The following is an 18,793-nucleotide window of genomic DNA, read 5'->3' as shown; positions in this document are numbered from 1 at the left end:
AAGATCCACTCCCCTCCCTGGGCGAGCGGTCACCGGAAAAATTCACTTTTGCTCACATTTCGCTTCTATCTTGAGTATTGCAATTATCTCCCCCACATTGGAGAGGGGCCTGTGGTGTGTAACAGTGAATCATCCGCATATAAGGAAAACTCTATGTTCCCTCCCTCCATGCTTTATCCCCCTCCAACTGGTAGATGGCTGCAGTGCATTGGCGAGCAGCTCAATTGTTAAGGCAAACCAGAAGGGAGATAATGGGTACCCTTTGTACCCCTGTTCAGTTGAAATTACCCCAAGCTCAGAGCATCAGTACAGACACTTTCAGTGGACGTCCTGTACAAAAGCCTAATCCAAGATATAAATTTTGGCAAAAATCCAACCGCCCCAAATCCTCAAAGAAGTACCCCCACATAACCCTGTTTAATGTTTTTTCCTCTGGCTCGGTCACTGAGGAGGGCGACAACACCATATTCAACAATCTCCTAATGTTGACCGACAACTGCCAGCCCTTAAATCCTGCCTGCTCCTCTAAAATCACCCCCAGCAAGCAGGGCTCCAAACAAGTCGTTAACACCATAGCCAGCAACTTCGCATCCGCATTTAGCAGAGGAATAGGCCAGTACGATTCACACTGGGATCCTTGTCCTTATTCGGAATCAAGAAAATCAGTGCCTTTGCCAGTGTAGCCAGCAACACCCTCCGGGTCAGAGTCATTGAACGTATCGTGCAGAAGTGGAACCAACACGGGGCGGCATGTGGTGCACTGGGACTGCGGCGCTGAGGATCCGGTTTCGAATCCCGGCCCTGGCTCACTGTCCGTGTGGAGTTTGCACATTCTCCCCATGTCTGCGTGGGTTTCACCCCCACAACCCAAAGATGTGCTGGTTAGGTGGATTGGCCGCGCTAAATTGCACCTTAATTGGCTACTCTAAATTTATAAAGGAAAGAAGAAAAAAAAGGTGAGCCAACAGACCAGCAGACTATTTATAAAATTGAATAGGTAATCCATCCGGACCCGGTGGCTTTGCCCTTCTGCATTAAACAAATACAATTCGCAGGGTGGCATGGTAGTGCAGTGGTAAGCACTGTTGCCTCACGGTGCCAAGCGACGTAGCTGGATGATTGCCTTACCAGTTGACAACAAATCTAAATCCATTTTCAATTTCTTTCTCTCTGCCAAAAGCTCCAGTGTTGGGGCAACCGAGTATTGGTGGTCTACCTCCAGGATGGAATCCACCAGCCTCTACCTCGCCACCTTCCCAGCAAATCCCTATATGCCTTATAAGAGATTATCTCTCCCCTAATAACTGCCTTCAGTGCTTCCCAGAGCGTGGAAGACGAAACTGCCTCATTCTTGTTAAAATCCAGGTACTCTGCAATGGCAGAGGATACCTGTTTGCAAAATCCCTGATCAGCGAGCAATGGAGCTTGCTGAGAGCGACCCGGCTCCCAACAACAGGTCCACATAATGTGGGGCACGATCCGATATAAAGATCGCCAAGTACCACCATCCCTCCCCTGACCTACCCACCACACAAAAAAAATCAATACAGGAATAAAGCCGATGGCTGTGGGAAAAGAAGGAAAACTCTTTACTGGTCAGATACAAAGGTCTGCCCCGTCCCCCCATATCTGTTCATGAACACCGACAGCATGTTTGCTACCTTTGATGCAGTGAAGGAATTGGGACTTGACCTATCCAGCTTGGGATCCAGAACATTTATAAAAATTGAGTATCCAATTCATTTTTTCCAATTAAGGGGCAATTTAGCATGGCCAATTAACCTAACTTGAACATTTTTGGGTTGTGGGGGCGAAACCCACCCAAACACTGGGAGAATGCGCAAACTCCACACGGACAGTGACCCAGAGCCGGGATCGAACCTGGGACCTCGGCGCCGTGAGGCCGCAGTGCTAACCCACTGTGTCATCGTGCTGCCACTAGGATCCAGAACATGATTGAAGTTGTCCTCCTCCACTCCCTACCTCCCCCCCCCCCCCCCCTCTCCAAACCCAAGGGAGTCGACCTACCCCATATCCCAATAATTAACTGATGTGAGCTGAGATCTGCAATAAAGGCCAGAACCGTCTTAATTCATTCGGTGCCATCCCAATTTGGTGCACACACATTGGCCAAAACTGCTGGCGTGCCCTGCTAACATCTCACTAACAATTATGTATCTCCCTCCTGAGTCTGCTAAAATGTTAACTGCAGGAAAAAACGCCCTCCACCTAATCAGCACCCCGGCCTGTGTCCAAACATTGAAACTTGAGTGATGCACTTGCCTCACCCATCCTTTCCGCAGTCTTGTTTAATCTGTTTATCAGATAGATCTCCTGTATTTAAAAAAAACATTAGCTGTCAAACTTCAGATGGGCAAACACCTGAGACCTTTTAACTGCCCCCCTGCGCAAGGCCCCAACGTGCGCCAACTCCAGACACACAAGTTGGCTGCCATCACCCCCATCGAGCCACTTCCAGAACAACGGAACCGTCACCACCCAAAAACTACCCACACACAAAAATAACCCTTTCTCTCCTAACCCCACCACCCCCCCCAAATCACACACCTCAAATTTAAAAAAAAAACACAAAAAAATCCTAAGCTTGTTACCTTGGACAAAAGAAAAACCCCATCCCAAGGTAACCAGTTGCAGTCATCTCCCCATCTCTGCTCCTGTTAACTAGCTATACTGCTGGCAGGGTGCCAGGGTAAACCTCAGTCTTTCAAACATTGAATCAGTCCCTATACCCAACTTTAATACCAAACATTTTGAAGAAAAGAAGAACAAAAAGAGAACCACACCCAAATCCCCTCCCCCCAAACAGCTCCAACAGTCCAATAAACAACCCTCTGTGCCCAGAATCAAACTCCACCAAGCCCCATAACAACACCTTGCCCTCCCCTACTTGTAAAAATCCCACACAAAACATACAGATACAGAAGAACTGAACAAACGACAAAGACCATAGTCCTCAAGCACTTCAGTTTCCTCCAGCGCATCGAAATAATAGTCTTGTTGGTGACCCAAAAGTGAGACGGATACACCATCCCAAATTCCACATTGCTGTGGAGCGCAGCCTTGACATAAAGGCCTTTTTGCCAGCTTTGCCCCAACATCCTGGTATATTCTGATGGCATGCCTCTGCCATCTTTGTCCTTCGTCCACCTCTGACCCGCTCCTTGACCAGGTACCTGTGCAACCTGACAATGATCACTCATGGTGGCCCCCCCAATCTGTGCTTCTGCCTCGGTGATTGATTGACCCGGTCCAATTCGGGAGGGGTTGGAGGATACCTCCCTCACCAACTTTCCAAACATCTTCGAGATGTAATCCTTGGAGTTTGTACCTTCCAGGCCTCCGGCAGCCCTTAAATTCTGGAGCCATTCTCTAGATCATCGATTTTTCCCTTTAACGCCCTCTGCCAGCAACGCTACCTCTGCCTCCAGAGAGATGATCCGATTGCTATGGTCAGTGAGTGCCTCCTCCACCTTCTGGACTGTCGCTCCAGTACCACAATCCGCTGATCCATCCTGTCCAAGGACGCCCGAATAGGTGCCACAGCCCCCTCAATTGCCATCACCAGATCCTCAGCAACTGCTTGTTGCTGCTTAAATTCGCTTATTAAGAAGTCCGTGAACTTCTTGGACGTCCACTGAGGAAGCATCCTTGCCACAGAGACCTCTGCCATTTTCTCCCCTTCTGAGGCTCGAGAACTTTCTGAATCCGAGAATCCCTTGCCCAACTTGCCTTATATTGTACCCACCAGACATTATTCGCAAGAGAGGATCTTATTCTTTCCAATATTGCACTAAGTTCTTCCCAAATACTGCCCGTTAATTGGGCAGAAAGGGCCAAATCACCAGGTGGGAGCCACTGAGTACGACTGTTTACCTTCTGGCTGCCACTGGAAGCCCCAAATTTGGAAAATTAATTTTTCCTCTTTTGTGCAGCCTCCATACAAAGATTTACTCCTCTAGGGTATGTCCCCTTTTTAAAAAAAATTGAGTAGTCAATTTTTTTTTTTTTTCCAATTAAGGGGCAATTTAGCGTGGCCAATCCACCTAATCTGCACATCTTTTGGTTGTGGGGGTGAGACTCGCACAGGGAGAATGTGCATACCCCACACTGACGGTGACCCAGGGCCAGGATCGAACCCGGGTTCTCCGTGCCGCAGGCAGCAGTGCTAGTCACCGTATAAAGGGTATGTCCCTTTTTATCATTGAGCATTTATCCATGGTATGTAGAAATTACGTAGCTTGTGAAACTGGCATTGTGTACATAGTTTGTCTTTTAAATAAAATTCCCAGTTGCTGTCTTGTAATCTGTAAACGCACTTTTCTTTTATATAAAAAAAAAAAAAATTATGTTCTATTCTCCTTCACAGTTTCTCCCAAATTTACACCCAACAATAAACAATCAATAACGAATGCAATGTCAATCCCCATATCAATAACAACAATCCCATCCTCTCAACAAACCCCCAAACATTATCCCACATGTTAACATAAACAAATGACAAAAGGAATCTGGAATCACCCATAGTCACCATTATCACATACGATCTCTTTCCCACCCCCAATTCTCGAAAGTGCGTAATGAATAACACCCATGAGTTGTAGAACCCCTCCATCCTTCCCCTCAGTTGAAATTTGACCTACTCCTAAAGTCAAGAATTCCAACAGCAGGTCCCCCGCCACGCAAGGGCACAGGGTGGAGAGGTTGATGTCCACCCTAACATGATCCGCCTTCAGGCGATCAACGAGGCGAAGGCTACAACATATGCCTCCACACCCGTTTCCAACCCCGGCTGGTCCGACACCCCGAATAGGGCTTCCCATGGCCCGGGTCCAGTTTCACGTGGTAAACGCCCTTTACAAATTATACAAATCACTATATGTGTATCCTTTTTAATGCAGGAAGTGCGTGAGACAAAGAGGAGACGAGAACGCCGTGTAGTTGAGGTTGACTCTGCACAAAGGATTGACTATGAATCCAAACTGGCAGAGGCCCTGAAGGATCTGCGGAAACAGCATGAGGAGCAAGTGAAACAATACAAGGATGACTTGGAACACACTTTCCAAGCCAAGGTAACCGGACATATTCCAATCTGACATTTTAAGCGGTTAAATCGTACAATTGTTTTTAGCTTGATTTTATTTTTGATTGCCCAAATAGATTTGGTAAGTCATTTCCAGCTTAGTTCTTTGATTTAATGTGCATACCTTTTTAACTTTTATAGTTGGAAAATGCTAAGATAGCATCCGATAGAAATGACAAAGCTGTAGGCACAGCACGAGAGGAACTTCAGGAGGCATACCTCAGGCTTGAGAGTCTCAACTACCAACTTGGAAACCTGCAAAAGCAGGTAAACATTTATAAAAAAAAAAACAGTAGTTATAAATTTTGGACTTGAGGGGAGAAGATGGTTTTTAAAAAATTGTTCTTAAATTGGCCAGTGCTTGATTGGAAGGCAAGGATGTACTATGATTCCGCAAAGACCAATGAGACTTGTTCTTTGAAACCAGTTCATTCATTCCGGTATCTGTGAGGGAACCCGTACCCATCTAAGGTGGAATGCGAGTTCTCTGAAAAACTACAAAACCACCAATTTTATACTGATGTGATATTTTAAATTTTCACCAATCATCGAGTTACACAGTGGTGCTCTGCTATCTCAGCCCAATTATGTCTACAAGACTAGCTTACTTCATTACATTCCAAGTGAGTGCATGTGATTGTCCTATTCAATACTGTTAATACCACAGGTGAGATTCTGTGGCGTGTTTCTTGGTGACAGGAAGCTGCCTGTTATAGCCGGTGGGATCTTCTGGTCCCACAGCTGTAAATGGGATTTCCCATTGAATCCACCCTATGCCCCTTCTACCTGAGCCCAAGTAGACCAACTATTAGTGTTGAGAATTCCTTCCTTTGGGTGGCCAGTCATCTGGGTACAAGGAGGAATCCTAAACTGCTGAATTGCCCTAATCCCTTTTCTCTCCATGTCAATTTTCACAGCGAGTATTGGGGCGTATCCCCATGTTGCTATTTGATGTTCCTTCAAGGCTGTGTCAAAGTCAATATTTTCCCGCTTCTGTAGTAGAAAGATTTAACACACTCGTTAAGACAGAATAACAAGCTTTATTTTCGAAAACAACTGCATGCAGTAATGGCTGAAACTTGAAGTCGGAGAGCAGTCAACAGAACTGCTGAGTCTTTTACAAGTTCTGCGCTTTCGCAGAGAATTAGCTCAATATTTATACATTATTATCAAGATTATGTGACAACAGTATAGTCAGGAGTTTGATCGGAAATACAAACGGAAGCATAGACCAGACCATGTTTGGTCATATCACTCATACCATTATTTAGTCCCTGGAGGGAACATTGAAAGGTCGGAATAGACTTTGTTTCTTCCTGAACTTATCTTGTTTTAAATTCCTACGGCCCTGGGTTATGATGAGTTAGTTTTATCAGGAGTTGCCGAGGTCCAGTGTTTTGGAATGGCTCGACCTTCGCTGATCTTTTCAGACTTCAAGTTATGCAGAGTTGGCCTACGGCCATACTAGTCTGAAAATGGTTAGGGCAGCATTCTTTACATGGGTTTGGTGAGCTGGAATGAGTAGTTTGAGACTTTTTTAATATTGTATCAAACCTTTAGACCAGTCTTCCCATTGACCAGTTTTCCCATCATGCCATTACTTAATTCGTACCATATCACAGCTGCTTGCTGGTAATAACAAGCCACTGGTCCACAATATTAGGCTATGGATGGTAACAGTATTTGGAGTATTTCCTACCAACTCCCTGTCTGATGTATGGTTGAGTAGGCTGTAGCTGTCTTGGCTAGATTGGTGGCTTTTTGGGTAGCCAAAACCATTTGAATGTGCCCACGGTCGATCTGTTCCTCTGATGCCCATGTGTATTGATGCTCTATCTCTGGCCTGTCGCATGGTCATCTGTGCAATCTTGCCTGATATCCCCCCCCCCCCCCAAAAAAAAATAAGGGAGTCAATCACTTGAATGCAGAAACTTGCGTTTACTATGCACGGTAGCACAGTGGTTAGCACAGTTGCTTCCCAACTCCAGGGTCCCAGGGTCGATTCCCAGCTTGGGTCATTTTCTGTGCGGAGTTTGCACGTTCTTCCCTTGTCTGCGTGGGTTTCCTATGGGTGCTCTGGTTTCTTCCCACGGTCCAAAGATGTGCAGGTTCGGTGGATTGACCATGATAAATTGCCCTTAGTGTCCAAAAAGGTGAGGTGGGATTACTGGGTTACGGGGATAGAGTGGAGGCGTGGGCTGACATAGGGTGCTTTTGATCCCAGCCCTCCAGAAATCATCTGTCATAAAACGCCACTCGGTGGGAGACATGTAGACAGCTTGAAATGCATTATTTAATATGTATCACTACGTGTGACTTTACTATATTTATCCAGAGCTCTAGCGCGACAAGTACACACCCATGTAATTCTTGATTCTGTACAACAGTCCTTGGTGCTCATCTAAATAGTCATTGAGGTAAGTTAGATATCCATGAGACCCTGCCTGACAGACCCATCCATCCTTTTGTGCTCCTAAAGACTCATTGATAGCTATTGTTAATGGATGTTTCCAAGTGATGCTCTTGTGGAATCGTCATCAGGAAATTAATAACTTCTCCACCAGGTTGAGTGCCCACTAGCTCCAGTCATTCATGATGTAATTCTAAAACTGATATGGACTCTAATAGATACTATTCCAAATCAAAGATCTTTTATATCCAATTTTATATATATCTCAGGCCAATATATTGCGTGCCCTTCCCTGGCTTTGTGCACCCATAGTATTGAATTTGGTAACCTTCAAGACTCTTCAGTCCTTCCCTTTGCATTTTAATGGCTTTTAAGGTGTACTTTGTTCTGTGGACATTATATTGTTTCATTCACCACCCAGGATGCACAGTGATTTGTCTCATAAATTTGAGCTGAATTCAACGCTGAGCTACTACTTCCAAAGGGTCCTATGTCTTCTACCATACTCCTTCGCCTTTCTTGCCTTCTGATCCCAGGCATTTTGATCTTTATAATCCCCAATAAGCTGCTAGGCCTATGTAAAGAACCTGAGTGACGTGAATACTAACATAGAATTTCTATAGTGCCCATCAAGTCTGTGCCCACTCTGAAAGAACGGCACACCTTTGTTCATTCCCCTGCCCCATCAATGAATCATCACCCAACCGTTGGACACTTAAATTCTATGATAATCTATGATTAAGAGGCGATTTAGCATGGCCAATCCACCTAATCTTGTAATACTGTTACCAGGCCAGTAATATTGTATGCTTGTTACTTCCAAAGGCGCCATGGTTGCATCATAACAACAGGCCTTCCTTATCCTAACTATCCCATTTGGAAGTGTTGTTGTCATACAAGGTCAAGGAGTTGTGTTTTGATTTTGATTTTTAAAAAAATATATATTTTTAGTCTCCTTTTTCACATTTTCTCCCAAATTTACACCCACCAACAATCAATTGCGAATGCAATGTGAATCCTCATATCAATAACAACAATCCCATCTTCTCACCAAACCCCCAAACAGCAGCCCGCATGTTAACATAAATAAATAACAAAAAGGAATCGGGAATTACTGATAGTCACCACCACCCCCAATTCTTGAAAGTGCATAATGAATAAGATTACCCTAAACACCTCCTTCCAGTAATCCTCCAGCTTTGGACAGGACCAAAACATATGAACGTGGTTTGCGCCCCCCCCCCCCCCCAAAATCTCGAACCTGCATGTATCTAAATATTTCCCCCTGCTCCAGCCCATACTTCGCTCTCAGCTCCTTCAATCCTGCAAACCGACCCCCAAGAAAAATCTTTGTGTCCTAATTCCTTTCTCCCATCTCCGAAAATTTCCATCCCACTTCACTGCCTCAAATCTATTGTTCCCCCGAGTAGCCTTTCCCTTGACCCTGCCCCCAACCTGAAGTGCTGGCGAAACTGCCTCCAAATTGTCAACAAAGCTATTACTACTGGACTCCGAGTATTTTCCCGGGGCCATCGGGAGCGGCGCTGTTGCTCGCACCTTCAATTTTCACCCCCTACACAAACTCCTCCGTTCTGACCCACTGGGAGTCAACTCCTCTGACCCAGCTCCGTACCTTCTCCACATTCGCTGCCCAGTAATAATACATCAGGTTCGGAAGACCCAAAACCCCTGTCTGCCTTCCTCTCTGTAGTAGCACCTTTCTAATTCTGGCCACATTCCCATCCCATATAAATGAGGTAATCATCCCTTCAATCTCTCTTAAAAATGCCGTTGGCAGGAAAATCGGCAGGCATTGGAAAATAAACAGAAATCGCGATAACACATTCATTTTAACCGCCTGTACCCAACCCGCCAGTGACAGAGGGAGACCAGATCAGCTTTCACCCTCTCACCAAACTAGAAATGTTGTACCTACGGACTCTTCTCCCCCCCGCCCCCCCCCCCCCCCCCCAATCCCGAGCGACCTGCACCCCCAGGTATCTAAAGTGAGTCCCTGCCCTACGGAATGGCAGTGCCCCCACCCCCGGCTGAGACACCACCAAATATTCACTCTTGTCTGGATTTAATTTGTGCCCCAAGTAGCCAATTTTTTTTTTCCCAATTAAGGGGCAATTTAGCAAGGCCAGCCCACCTAACCAGCACATGTTTGGGTTGGGGGTGAAACCCATGCAGACATGTAGAGAATGTGCAAACTCCACACGGACAGTGATCCAGGGCCAGGATTCGAACCTGGGTTCTCAGCGCCGCAGTCCCAGTGCTAACCACTGCACCCCCCATTGACACACTCGGTTCCGACACTTATAATAACAAGTCATGGGCATATAAGGACACCCAGTGCCCAATACCCCCTCTGCACTATCCCTTTCCATACCCCCGAACTTCTTAACGTGATGGCTCAATCGTGAGTGCAAACTACAGAGCGGTCATAGGACATCAATAGTCCCATGGTGGCGAGAAAACCGTGGTGATGTTATTTGTGCGAACACCCACCCTCTGCTCCTTATACAGTAACTTTACCCAGTGCACAAATCTTGGTCCAATCCCAAACCGTTCCAGAACTGCCATCAAGTACCCCCATTCTGCCCAGTCAAATGCTTTCTCAGCGTCCAATGCCACAACCATCTCTGTTTCCTTCCCCTCCACGGGTGCCATAACCACTTTCAATACCCTCCCTAATGTTGGAAAAGAGCTGCCTCCCTCTCTCAAATCCCGTCTGATCTTCACCTATCACCTTCGGGAGGCACTCCAACCTATCTGCCAGTACCTTCGTCAATATCTTTGCGGCGACATTTAAAAGTAATATGGGCCTATGCGACTCGCACTCCGTCGGAACCTTACCTCTTTTAAGCAAGAGGGAAATCGATGCCTGTGCCAAGTTTGTGGTAACACCCCATTCCCTATCACTTCCTCAAACATCCCCACCATCAGCGGTACCAGCTTTATCTTTGAATTTTAAAAATAATATTCCACCGGAAACCCACCCGGCCCTGCCACCTTTCCCAACTGCATCCTCCCAATCGCATCTTTTATCTCCTGCTCCACTATCGCCCCTTCTAATGTAGCCCTGTCCCCCTCCCCTAACCTCGGGTACTCCAGCCCATCTAGAAATTCCTGCATCTCCCAGCTTCCCTCCGGTGGCTCTGACCTGTACAACCTCTCAAAAAGATCCTTAAAGACCTCTTTAATCTGATCTGGAGCTACCACCAACTTCCCTGCCCTGTCCCGCACCTGGACAATTTCTCTTGCCGTAGCCTGCCTCCGGAGCTGACCCGTCAACATATACGCCCATTCTCTCCATGCTCGTTATCTGCACCCCTTGCTCGTCACAATTGGCGTACCGCGTTCCTGGTAGATAGTCGGTCAAAGCTCATCTGTTGTTCCTTCTTTTCCAACTTCACTGGGTCCCCATCTTCTGCATACCTCCTATCTACATCCAGCATCTCATCTATTACCCTCTGATGCTCCAATCTCTCCTCTTTGTCCAGCCTAGCCTTGAACGAGATCACCTCACCCCTCACCACTTCCTTTAGAGCCTCCCAGCCAACCACCTTCAACACCTCACCCATGCAGTAGAAACCTACATATTCCTCGATTACTTTTTCAATTTTGCCACAGAACCCTCAGACTTTTTCAATTTTGTCACAGAACCCTCTGAATGAGTTGTGCTTTGATAACCGCAAGTACTCCTCTATTACATTTACACACTTCTGGCAATATTACCGTTTGGTAATTTTGGTTGCCAAAAAGAGATGGTAGATCAGTCCGACCACCTATAATAATTATTGCGTGAATAATTGTTCCATCTGTATCGTTTGGGTGACACGCACAGTACCACAGTGCCAACCCAGTCATGTTATATATTTCGGTTATTGTGATTTCCTACATGGGTGTTCACACTGCTTGATAGGATAGGGCAACTTTGGTGCTGGGACCCATCAGGAAGAAGTCTCACTTGTGGTCCCCATCTCACGGATTCCCACCCATGGGGGACAGAGTTTCAGTCAACCTAACTGGTTACCCTAGGGCTACCAAATGTATCTCCCCATTACAACTGGGGCCCCCTTTGTTCAAACTTTGCACTTGTAGTGTAATCCCCAAACTTTAGTTTGTGTTTGGATGGTTACTTGATCAGTAATCCAGATGTTTGGTTTCTTTAATAAAGCAAATCACTGCAGTTGCTGGAATCTGAAACCAAAGAGAAAATGCTGGAAAATTTCAGCAGGCCATATGATGAGGAGAAACTTGTAATGACATTAACATTGACTCCCATCACCCTAGTCGCCATTAGATCTCTTGGTTTCCAAACAGTTTTAATTGAGTAAAATGCTTCCCGTTATCCCCAGTTTTCACATCTATAAGTGCACACCTATCACCTGGCATAATTACTTTGTATGGCCCCTGCCACTTGGGTTGGAATCCACTGAGTTCTCGGCCCATCCTTACCATCACCTTTTCTCCTACTTTGGGTGTCTTTTATTTCTCCAATCGCTGATCTAACTCCACATCTCTAACCGCTTGCCCGTCCTTGCTGCTACTTGTTTGATCTGATGTAATTGTTTACTCATTTACTGAATCCTGCCTCTTAGAGACTTGCGTCCACCCACCCGGTTATTATTCCCTCTGGTAACTGAATTGCTTTTCCTGTCATCAACTGTTAAATCCGGTACTTTTATTTGAGGTGGCCTGTAGACTCATTAGAATGCTAGGTAGTGGGACCTCCGGTGGCAGCATGTAGGTGGAGGTCGCGTGTTAGGTGGCCCCTGCTTGAGGCTCTGGTTTTTGGACTTCAATGCCCGGTTTCGGGGGCAGTTTTTGAATGAGTTGGTGTTGGAAGGTATAAGGAAGATGTGATATGTCGAAGACCCAGAAGAAGGGCACTGGAAAGAAGGGGGTGAGAGTTTGCAGTTGAGTGAGTTGGTGAGTCCGTCAGGAAGAAAGATTGAGGAGGTTGGATCGCTGGTGGGGCTGCTCCCTCCCAGTGGAAACCTTGACTCCGGTGACACGCTTGGGGAATTTGAGAGGCACATGGAGGTGCTGTGGAGGGAGATGATTAAAGAGTGGGTGGAGGAGGCGATTGCCCTGGAAAGGTTGGCCGCGTTGAAGTGCGGGAGCAAGGAGAGAAGCTGAAGGGGGTGGAGGAGACTCTGTCACAGCACAGTGACCAGCTGCGGAGGGTGGCAGAGGCCAACAAAGGGTTCAGAGCTAAGGTGGAGGATCTGAAGAACCGGTCAAGGCAGCAAAGCCTATGGATCGTGGGCCTGCCTCAGGTGGTGGAGGGCCTGAGGCCAACTGAGTACTTTGAAAAGATGCTGGCAGAGCTGTTGGGGAGGGAGAAGAACTGACCCGATAGAGTTGGACAGGGCACATTGGTCGCTCAGGCCAAAGCTGAAAGAAAATGAGCCACGAAGGGAGGTCATAATGTGAGGACAAACGTCTTGAGTTGGCAAAGTAAAGACGAAGAGGTGAAGTGGGAAGGCATTGGTATACATATATACCAAGACTTGACGGTGGAGTTGGCAAGAAGGCAGGCGGCCTTCGAGACGGGTGAGGGAAGCACTGTATTGAAATGGCATGAGATTTGGAGTGGTCTACCCTGCGAAATTGAGAGTGACCCACAACTCGAGAGATTTCTATTTTGAGACTTTGGAGGTGGCAGAGAAACTTGTGAAGACCGAAGGAGTGGGACTGAAATTTGAGAGCTGGGACTGGAACTTGTATTGAGGGAATGGGGATTGTGCTTTGTCTTTCTCTTTTCTCTGTTTCTTGGTTTGTATTTGATGGACGGATTGTATGGGTTTTGTGTTATTTGAACGGGGAAGTGTAGTTTAACTTTGTTGTTACAAATGTATTTGATGTTGGGTTTATGATTTTTTTCTGGGGTTGTGGTTTTTTTTTTTTTTTTTGGAGACTGGGTTATTGAGGAGGGAATGGGAGATGGGGTGGGGGGGTGGGGAGGGCTCAGGCAGGAGCCTCCGCACGAGCAAGGAAAGGTTGGCGAGTGCAGGCAGTTAAAATGAATGTTTTGCCACGATTCCTGTTGTCTGCCAGTCTTTTTGCCTAAATCCTCCTTCATTGGGGTGGACGACCTGATCTTTGTTCGTTTGGGGGGCAGGGGGGTTGGTGCGCTGCATTCTGTGGGTAAAGATGGAGGCAAGCTCTTTTAGGGGGTTGGGGTTGCAGGTGCTGGCAAAGTACTCGGTGAGTCCGTTGGTGGTGGCCACATTGAAGATTTGGAGGTAGTTTGGACAGCACTTTAAGCTGGGGCCAGGTCTGGAGGAATGCTGATCTGTGGAATCTTGGGTTCGAGCCGAGGAGGATGGATGCGAGTTTTTGGGGATGGGACGAGAGGCGGATTAAGGCAATTAAAGATTTGCTCCTGGGGCGGGGGAGGATGAAGGTTTCCCCGACCTTCCCGTTAGCCCCAGCCTCCTCGTTACTGGAGACTGTGCCATCAGCGATGGGGTTGGAGAGGGGGTGATGGCTCTTACATGTGGCTTGTGGTGCCCAGTCCCCAAGAAGCCATATTCGGGGTGTCGGACCAGCCCGAGCTGCGTGCAGGGGCAGATGTTGTAGCCTTCACCTCCCTTTTTAAAAAAACTTTGAGTACCCAATTCATTTTTTCCAATTAAGGGGCAATTTAGCGTGGCCAATCCACCTAGCTTGCACATTTGTGGGTTGTGGGGGCGAAACCCACGCAAACATGGGGAGACAGTGCAATCCACACAGATAGTGACCCAGAGCCGGGATCGACCCTGGGACCTCGGTGCTGTGAGGCAGCAATGCTAACCACTGCACCACCATGCTGCCCCAAGAACACCGAACTTAAGCCCAATTTCCACCCTATCTTTGTAACCCAGTAATTCGACATAACCTTTTGGACACTAAGGGACAATTAAGCATGGCCAATCTATCTAACCTGCATATCTTTGGACTGTGGGAGGAAACCGGAGCACCTGGAGGAAACCCACACAGACACCTGGAGAACATGCAAACTCCACACAGACCGTGACCTGAGGTTGGAATCGAACCTGGGACCCTGGCACTGTGAGGCCGCAGTGCTAACCCACGGCGCCACCGTGCTGCCCTACCTTCACCTTCCTAATCGCTCGTAGGCGGGCCTTGAGGGAGAGACTGAGGTGGGGCAGAGACTGGCATAGGCACAGTAATCTCTGCTCATCTATAGTCAACTGTATATTATTTTAGAAAGGAGGGTGAACATAATGGTTTAATATCAAATAAGCATTATACAGATCAGCCTTTTAAAAGATATAGCAGAGAGATGGAATTAGCAGGAGGCGGATTCTGAATTTCTGTGTTTGTTGGCGCAGCACTTGCATGAGGACAAAGGCTTTTGATGGAATGAAGTGCTTTATGGGCCAAACTCACTGCTTGAACACACTGCTTGCACTAAAAGTTTTTAATTAATTAGCTTTCTACTCGTGAATAATTCTCCTGGGGAAATTATGGATGAGGGGGTTCTTAAATACCGGCTTAGCCAGCAACATCCACATCCCATGACCAAATATTTTGTTTAAAATTGAATGTAGATCTCAGAAAATAAAACTTTGAATTCTGCAACATCCTGGCCTTTTGACAACTATAAGACATTGAACAAAAGCCATCTCAGCATTGTAGCAAATATTTAGCATAATTGATAACTGTTATGGGTCAGGGTTTAGAGAACCCCAAAGTGTATCATGGAGTTCACCTGACCCGCAACTTTTTTTTAAATAAATGTTTTATTAAAGTTTTTCCAAGGAGTGTTTTTACATAACAAAAATAGAAATATAGATAATAAAAAATAACAATCAACATATCCCAAAGCTTACAGTAAACTACTTGCACAACAGAAAAGTTTTCCCCTTTTTTAAAAACAGAACAAGGTGGGTTTTGTCTCCATGCCCAACTCACAGTATATCAACAGTGCGCCCCCCCCCCCCCCCCAGGATGATGCTGCTGCTGACACTTACTGCTCCCCTAGAAAGTCAAGGAAAGGTTGCCACCGCTGGGAGAACCCCATCAAGGACCCTCTCAAGGCGAACTTTATTCGTTCCAGGCTGAGGAACCCCGCCATATCGCTAACCCAGGCCTCCACACCCGGGGGTTTTGTGTCCCTCCACATTAGCAAGATCCGTCTCCGGGCTACCAGGGAGGCAAAGGCCAGTACCTCGGCCTCTTTCGCTTCCTGCACTCCCGGATCCTCCAACACCCCAAATATCGCTACTGTTAGACTCGCCTTCACCAGAGTGTCCAAAATCCTAGACATCACCCTCGCAAACCCCTGTCAGAATTCTTTAACCGCCGGGCATGCCCAAAACATATGGGCATGGTTCGCCGGACTCCCTGCACATCTCTGGCACCTGTCCTCCACCCCAAAAAACTTACTCATTCTTGCTGCCGTTATATGCGCCCGAAGCACCACCTTAAACTGAATTAAACTGAGCCTGGCACATGATGAGGAGGAGTTCACCCTGCCCAGGGCGTCGGCCCACAGGCCCTCATCCAGCTCCTCACCCAGCTCCTCCTCCCACTTGCCCTTCAACTCCTCCACTGAGGCTTCCTCCACCTCCTGCAGCTCCTGATATATGTCCGACACCTTCCCCTCCCCCTACCCAGATGCCAGACACCACCCTGTCCTGGATCCTATGCGGGGGCAGCAGCGGAAATGTCCCCACGTGTTTTCTAAGAAAGTCCCGAACCTGGAGGTACCTGAACGCATTCCCCGGGGGTAGGCTGAACCTCTCCTCCAGCGCCTGCATGCTAGGGAAAGTCCCGTCTATAAACGGGTCCCCCATCCTCCTCTAATACCTGCCCTATACCAGCCTTGTATCCCCCATCCAATCTACCCGGAGCAAATCTGTGGTTATTCCGTATCGGGGTCCACACCGAGGCCCCCTCCTCTCCCCTGTGTCTCCTCCACTGCCCCCAGATCCTCAGTGCCGCTGTCACCACCGGACTAGTGGTGTATCGCGCCGGCGAGAACGGCAGCGGAGCCGTAACAAGTGCCCCTAGACTGGTGCCTCTACACGACGACGCCTCCAACTGTCCCCACGCCGCCCCCTCCTCCATCATCCATTTCCTGATCATGGCCACATTGGCCGCCCAGTAATAAACGCAGAAGTTTGGCAGAGCCAGTTTCCCCCGCCTATGCTCCAAGAATACTGACCCACAACTTTTAATAGATTGTGGTATGGGGAGCACACGGCTCACACTACAGGTATGGTACAGCAGAAAATGGACCAGTGGTTTTTAAAAAATCATGCTTATTCTATGAACTCAAGTTAACCTTTCAAAACAAACAGTGAATATCTTAGCAACCAGTAAATCAAATACACCCCCCAAAGAATACAACACTAAGTTACCTGTATGCTGTCCTTTTACACCCAAAAGACTTAACAAACCTTCAAACAGGAGCATTCTGTTAGGTTTACATTCAATATTGAGACCTTTTTACAATTCTGAGTTCGCCAAATGATCCATAAATAGTCTTTTGGATGGCAGAGATCACCAGCAGTGCAGCTCACTTTTACCTTCAGATTCAGCTCACTGAAAAAACACCGATACACCCAATCTCTTTCTCAAACTGAAACTAAAAAGCAGAAGTAGAGCTCAGCTCCACCCACACTGACATCACTCCAGTAACAAGAGCAGCTCCATTTCTTAAACACCCATTTCTTAAAGGGTACTCTCACATGACATAACACCTGAATTTAACAATTGAAATCTAACCAACTGGATTTAAACTTTGTTCAATATTGCATTTTGGAAATAAGGGTACACCATGTACACTGCTGCAGTTCACTTCCAAAGCACAATCCGATCCTACTGAATTGGAAGTCCTGTACTTAATATCTTTATTAAATCATGCAAATTATTCTGGCCTAATTGTTTTGTTAATTTAACCTTCATTGTAGTCTGCTGCATCTGAGGCTCGAGTAAGGGAGTTGGAAGAGATGCTCGCAAATGATCGCGATAAATATCGTAAAATGTTGGAGGCAAGAGACCGAGAAATGGCTGAGCTGAGGGATAACATGGAGGTGCAGTTGCAGGAGTACGAGGACCTCCTTGATGTCAAACTGGCCCTTGACATGGAAATTCAAGCCTACCGCAAACTCCTGGAAGGCGAAGAAGAGAGGTACCTGCAATGAAAAGCCTTCAGAATGCATCCTAACAGTGCTGTTGTCTTAAGGTTGCACATTAATGATCTAATCTGATTCTGGATATAAGGGTTTTAGCTTTGAATGAAAAGGGTACACAGCACAATAAAGATGAAATTTAAGTAACGAGAACACGATCATCAGTCTGATGAAGTTGAATGCTGCTAAAACATTTTTTGTTGTATTTGTTTTCAGACTGAAGCTGTCTCCAAGTCCTTCCTCTCGGGTTACAGTATCCCGTGCTACATCAAGCAGTGCTGTTCATACATCTCGTGCCAAGCGAAAGCGTATAGAAATGGAAGAGCCCAGAGAAAGCAGCAGTCGTATACAACAAACCCACTCTAGTAGTGGCTTGATCAGCATTGAGCCAACTGATATTGAGGGAAAATTTGTTTGTCTCAGTAATAACTCTGAGAAGGTGAGGGCCCATGAAACTTAAATTCTTTTGTGCTCACTTTGTTTTCTGATTACGAGTTGACACGCTAGAGAAATACCAATGGTTTTACATACAACATCATTTGGGCATCTCGGTGCTGCTAAGTGAAGAATTGTATGCCAGCAGAGTTTGGTGTTTGAAAATTAGAAATTGACCGTGTTCTCGCATCAATGTTCATTTGGTAATCATAGTGTTGTGTGCCCTGTTGCTTCAGTGCTCTTTCAGAGTGTTGGCAATTTAGCCAGCAGAATTGGTTGACCTAGTAGAAATTCTGAGCTGCTGATTTTGTTTGTTGAGCAGAAGCACTCTGGTCTCACTAATGCTACTTTCTATCTGCAGTCAGGAGGACTTTGATTGCTATAGCAGCTACTGACTTGAGAACCAGTGGCATTGTTTGGAGCAGGAATATGACAAACCAGTTCACTCCCATATGTGAGCCCTGAAGGACCATCTATTTTTATTTTTCTGTTGGCTGATGGTTGCTTTTTTTGTTCATGGTGTTCTCATGACTATTTCTGGGTGTGCTGAGAATGAGATCCAAAAGTGCAGGAAAGATGGAGAGTTAAAAAGAGTTCCTTTTTAATTAGGCGCTTGAATTATTTGATGTAATCCAGTGAGACCCAAAGCTGATGGTTTGCTTGCTGGTTGGATACTGATGCAGTCAAATG

At 46.6% G+C, this 18,793-nt stretch overlaps 1 protein-coding gene across 1 annotated transcript in view; it reads left to right on the top strand.

Annotated features, from left to right (window-relative positions):
* Positions 1–18,793, top strand: part of lmnb2 (lamin B2) — a 46,664-nt gene that overhangs the window by 21,656 nt on the left and 6,215 nt on the right. The window contains exons 4-7 of the mRNA XM_072482661.1: positions 4,920–5,090; positions 5,243–5,368; positions 17,447–17,667; positions 17,885–18,107. Of these exons, the coding sequence (XP_072338762.1) occupies positions 4,920–5,090; positions 5,243–5,368; positions 17,447–17,667; positions 17,885–18,107 (741 nt within the window). The remainder of the gene's footprint in view (positions 1–4,919; positions 5,091–5,242; positions 5,369–17,446; positions 17,668–17,884; positions 18,108–18,793) is intronic.

This window comes from Scyliorhinus torazame, chromosome 18 (genome assembly GCF_047496885.1).
Source record: "Scyliorhinus torazame isolate Kashiwa2021f chromosome 18, sScyTor2.1, whole genome shotgun sequence".
In the NCBI taxonomy this organism is placed as follows: Eukaryota; Metazoa; Chordata; class Chondrichthyes; order Carcharhiniformes; family Scyliorhinidae; genus Scyliorhinus; species Scyliorhinus torazame.
Note: the sequence above shows the minus strand (reverse complement) of the source record. Positions and strands in the feature narration are given on the sequence as shown.